Below are 5694 nucleotides of genomic sequence, written 5' to 3'. Positions count from 1 at the left end.
CATCAAAATCCAAATAATATAACTAATAATACTAAGTACTTCAAAAATATATAGAAATTAATTTTATTCGTATTTATTAGCCGATGCTAGTTAAAAATAAAGACTACAGGAATAGAATAAGATTAATCAAAATAATTATGTGAGTGATTATATATATATATTATATATATATATAGTGGTACGTAATTCTACCGGTAGAGGGTCACCACGAAACTCATTCTGTACTGCATATGATAGTGTTGATAAGATAAATTTCAGAAGTATTCCGTGTAGGTGTTATTGTTACTAGGTTTCTGCAAATCATAGAAGTATATAACTTTTCTTTTTAGCTTAGTTGTTGTCTGCCAACTACACCCATGAAATCTTGAAGTTTGTATATATTATTGTTATCATGAACCATAAAGACACTCCAATGTCTCAAACAGCTAACATTTTAATCGGTGTTACGGGTAGTGTTGCTGCTCTGAAACTTCCTTTGCTTGTTCGACAGTTACAAGCAGTAAAACTTCCAAAGTTTCCAGAACTGAGAATTAATCTACAAGTCGTTACTACAGAACGTGCCTTACACTTTTATCCTTTAGATGAAGTTAAAGATTTAGTGAACGTGCTGCGAGATGAAGATGAATGGAGAACTTGGCAAAAAATGAGTGACCCAGTGTTGCATATTGAGCTGAGACGATGGGCCGATGTCCTCGTGGTATCTCCTCTTGATGCTAACACCATGGCCAAAATAAGCAGTGGCATTTGTGATAATCTTTTAACATGTGTAGTGAGGGCATGGGATATGAAGAAACCACTGGTGTTTTGCCCTGCTATGAACACCCATATGTGGGATCACCCGATAACAGTCACCCAAATCGAAAAATTGAAAGAACTTGGATACATAGAGGTGCCTTGTGTAGCCAAGAAGTTGGCATGTGGTGATAGTGGTTATGGTGCTATGGCTGAAGTTCCAACAATTGTTGAAACTGTGGTTAAGCATTTACAGAATTTCATAAAATACAAAATAGATGAAATTGAAAGTAGTGTATTACAGGAAGACTGTAGTTAAAACTTAAATGAAACAGGCTGAAAGTAGTGTATTACAATAATACAGAAAACCTATACTAGGCTATAGTTCAACAAAACAGGTTTGCTGAATACTCTCTCGGTTCATCTGACCAGTTTTATCTACACCAATTTTTGAAGGATTTATTGAATAGTTCAATTTTAATGGTATTTGGGGAGATAGTATTTGTATATAAATTTAATGTTTCCAAACATTGAATAATTTGTCATGCTTAAAACTATTCTGTAGAGATGCAGAGTTTTGCAACTAATTTTTAGCAATTACTAGTTAAATGCTACAACTAAAGTAAAAGAACATGCGAACAAAGTTACATAGTTAATAAGCATTTATTATTCAAAATAAAACCAAATATTTAATCTAATTAACTTTGGACATGAAAATTAAAGTGTTTTTGTGATTATATTTGTGTTTTACATTATGTGTAGTCATGGAAACTCAATATCTGAATGTTAGAATTAATTTTATAATAAATTGATGATGTTCAGATAGAAATTTTTCACTGTTGTTGCAACATGGATCAGAAGGTTCTGATATTTATGTAGCATTTTGTATATTAAAATATATAAAATCATCAGATTTTTGTTGTTATATGTGCAAGACCAGTAGAAATCTTTTGTTTGCAAAACCTCTTTCTGCTAACCATCGTTTAAAAAAAAACTTACTGTTAAGATAAAAAATAACTTTAAAATGCTTAAAACATTCAGTGTATCAAGATTTGCTTGATTTAAATTACAAAACATTTATCTAAAACCACACAGATGATCTAAAATAGCTGAACAATTTTGAAGTTTACATACACTAATCAGAGCTAATTCAGTTTTTATTGAAAATATGATGGTAAAAAAGTAACAGAAATGCTTCATTCTATGACACCTTAAATAACATAATATTAAAAAAGTAATTTTAAATTTTCAAACGAATAAGTGATAAAAGTGATCTACAAAGGAGTGGAAAAAAGTGATGCAGTTGAGGTTAATTGAAAAACAAACTACATGTTACTGGACTGTAGTGTAGTGTTTTATAAACGCATATTGTATGGGACTCAGTGCACTATTTTATGAACACATGTATGGGACTGTAGTGCTGTGTGTTATACACATGTTGTATGAAACTGTAGTGTAGTGTTTTATAAACTCATTGTATGGGACTGTAGTGTAGTGTTTTATAAACACCCGTTGTATGGGATTGTTGTTTAGTGTTTTATAAATACACATTGTATGGGACTTAGTGCACTATTTTATGAATACATGTATGAGACTGTAGTGCAGTGTTTTATACACATGTTGTATGGGACTGTAGTGTAGAATTTTATATACATTTTCTATACACTGTAGTGCACAGTATTTTATAAACACATGCGAAGGGCTGTGTAGCAGGGTTTTAGGATTACTGTTATATTTTGTAAAACAAAATCTTAAGATAATAAGGGACCTGTTGGTCAGTCTAGGCTGTCCCATCCAATTAAACTAAATAAAAAAAATTCCAAACCAGTACTTATCATTTAAATATTTATCAAGCCTTTTTTTAAACTATTAATTTAATTGTACCCACCACATCTGAAGGCCAACAACCCTGTTAGAAAAAGAAAACTGTCTTAGCTGAAGATGATTCCTACCCTACTAAAATGTATATTTGTGTTCTGTAGCCATACCATTCTCACCATTAGCTAGGGAAAAAAATGATGCACCAACACTATCAATTCCTTTAACAATCTTAAACACATCAATCAGATGTTTTCAAGAGAAAACAATATCAGGGATCTTAACTTATCTTTGAATAACAACATTTCCATCACATATATCATCTTAGTAGCCCTCCTCTGAACCCTATCCAACAATACAGTGACCTTTATGAGGTAAAAAATCCAAGACTCTAAGTGTGGCCTAATCAATAGCACCCCAGTGGCACAGCGGTATGTCTGCAGACTTACAATGCTAGAAACTGGGTTTTGATACCCGTGGCAGGCAGAGCACAGATAGCCCTTGTGTAGCTTTGTGCATAATTAAAAACAAACAAACGTAATCAACAACCTATAAAAAGACATTATAACCTCTTTAGACTTGTATTAAATAATTCTGTAGATACAACCTAAAATCCCATTTACCACTAAGAACAACACATTGCTTGGCTGGGATATAGGACTGATCAACCAGAACACCAGGATCTTTTTCTTCCATCACAATTATACTCATAATTCAAATTGTGATATTCCACATGCACTATCTTGCATTAATTATAATTAATAGCCATCTGCCATTTATTTGCCTAACTCACCAAATAATCCATATTCTTTTGTAAAGTAGCAGCATCTTCCTCACAGCCAGCAACACACAAAACCTTAATTTCATCAGCAAATTTAAATAATCTGTTGACCAATTGTTCATCTATGTCAGTACGTAAACCAAAAAGAGAAAAGGTCCTAAGACTAAGCTCTGAGGTATCCCCACTTGTAACATTAATTCAGTTTGACTGAACTCCATTTATAACAATCTTCTGCTTTCTTCCATCTAGCCAGTTTTTATCATATGAGTCAACATGGCCCCCATACCTAAAGAGATTACTCTGTAAAAAGCCTTTTATGTGGTATCTTGTCCAATGCTTTTTGAAAATCCAGATACGTCAAATCCATAACTATACATTCATCTATATAAGCAACAACCCCTTCAAAAAATATTAAAAGGTTAGTAAGGCAAGATCTTGCCCTAGTGAAATCATGCTGACTATCTAACAAAATTCTAAACTTTGTTAAATGACTTTACAAAGCATGTTTTGTCAGACTTTTAAGCTATACCACCCTGATGTAAGACTAATAGGCCTATAATTACCTGGACAATTAGCTACTTTCTAATCTTCTTTTCACATGTAGTGTTTTAAAAAACAGTTTCAGTTTCTCTATTCCTAACAGCATATATAAATATTTACTTAATTAATGTGTGTGTGGGCTCTGCTGTATTTCACATTTCTGTTAATTTGTAATAATTCTTGCTTCTCTTATTACAACAGTAAACACAGTTTTTGACATATCTGAACCAGAAGCAGTAGTTTCTGACATCTTTCAATCAGAAGCACCAGTTTCTGACATATTTCAACCAAAAGCACCAGTTTCTGACATACACAGTAAACACAGTTTTTGACATATCTGAACCAGAAGTAGTAGTTTCTGACATCTTTCAATCAGAAGCACCAGTTTCTGACATATTTCAACCAAATGCACCAGTTTCTGACATATCTGAGCCAAAATCACCTGTTTCTGACATATTTGAACAAGAAGCATCAATTTATGATACTTTTGAACAAGAAGCACTAGTTTCAATGATAATGTAAGTTATGTATTTCAAGTAAACTTGATAAAGCAAATTAAGTACTTCAAGTACATTTGTTAATGTAAGTTATTTATTTTAAGTAAACTTGACACTGCAAGTTAAGTATTTAAGTACATTTGATAAAGTAATTTATATTAAGTACATATGATAAAGTAAGTTAAGTACATTTGGTAAAGAAAGCTAAGTATTTAAGTCCATTTGATAAAGTAAATTAAGTATTTTAAGTCCATTTAATAATGTAAGTTATTTATTTTAAGTAAATTTGATAATGTAAGTTAGTATTTTATGGAAACTTTATAAAGCAAGTTAAATAGTTAAGTACCTTTGATAAAGTAAGTTAAACATATATATATATATATATATGTTTAGAGCTGTTACATCTCTGTTTGTTTGTTAATTTCACGTAGAAATTCTTTCCGTGAAACTTCAGCATACAAGTCCTTTCTTAATTAAAACTAGTTTATTCTTTCTCAATACAACTTTGCAATACACAGAATTTCCACAGTCAAAACACACACTTTATATTACAGGTAGCTTGAATCAATTATCTGTCTCTATATCTATCTATCTGCCATTATTTGCTGGGCTTATATACTAAAATAGAGGGCGCCTGGAAAAGTCAGGATCCTTCGAGAATCTCATGACGTGTCACCAGGGTCACGTGACTTCCGCTGTCGTAACACTGCCCCTTCCTTAGTATTATTCGTCCCGAACAATAGCCACTTACATTAAACCAATAGATAATTAACAATAACTTAATTAAATGTACAGAATTTACAAACATAAAATTTAAATTCAACAAAGTCTCTTAATTTTATGGGACGTATCTTCTTCCGTACTGGTCTCTGTCTCGTTGGCTTCTATTTCACGTGAGGTTCATCTGTTCCATCAGGAAATGTCCCATTATCGGTAACAGTCACATCAGTGGTAGTAACTTCATTAAAGGTTTCACGGTTTCCCTTCTCAAAACCGGGAAGAGTTTCTTCTTCGACAGTGGCTTTTTCAGGTGACACGTCTTCAGCAGCGTCATTTGTTCCATTGTTCACTTTGTTCCAACTGAAATGTCCTGGACCATGATAACACCAAAGCCTGTTGGCATGCACCACCTTTGGCTTACGTCGCCGACCACATTTTATTCAGAAAGTGACGTCTGGGAGATGTCCCACTATGTCATATGGGCCTTCCCATGGAGAAGACAATTTAGGAGACTTTCCTTTGGTATTCCTGGGATTATACAACAACATCTTGTATCCTGGTACAAAGCTGACTTCAGTATATCTCTCATCATATCATAGCTTCATG

At 32.8% G+C, this 5694-nt stretch overlaps 1 protein-coding gene and 1 long non-coding RNA gene across 2 annotated transcripts in view; one reads left to right on the top strand and one right to left on the bottom strand.

Annotated features, from left to right (window-relative positions):
• LOC111083435 overlaps positions 1-5694 on the bottom strand; it is a 10663-nt gene that overhangs the window by 3114 nt on the left and 1855 nt on the right. The window lies entirely within an intron of this gene.
• Positions 229-1643, top strand: LOC106475950 (phosphopantothenoylcysteine decarboxylase-like). Its single transcript, XM_013936624.2, has one exon. It carries the CDS (start codon positions 392-394, stop codon positions 1049-1051), a length of 660 nt encoding a protein of 219 aa, XP_013792078.1. The 5' UTR covers positions 229-391; the 3' UTR covers positions 1052-1643.

This window comes from Limulus polyphemus, unplaced genomic scaffold (assembly GCF_000517525.1).
Source record: "Limulus polyphemus unplaced genomic scaffold, Limulus_polyphemus-2.1.2 Scaffold9500, whole genome shotgun sequence".
Lineage (NCBI taxonomy): Eukaryota > Metazoa > Arthropoda > Merostomata > Xiphosura > Limulidae > Limulus > Limulus polyphemus.
The sequence above is the reverse complement of the archived record's forward strand: the minus strand, read 5'-3'. Positions and strand labels throughout refer to the sequence as shown.

Excerpts from the sequence above, each read along its gene's own strand:
- LOC106475950 (XM_013936624.2), top strand. The coding sequence starts at position 392 with ATGAACCATAAAGACACTCCAATGTCTCAAACAGCTAACATTTTAATC.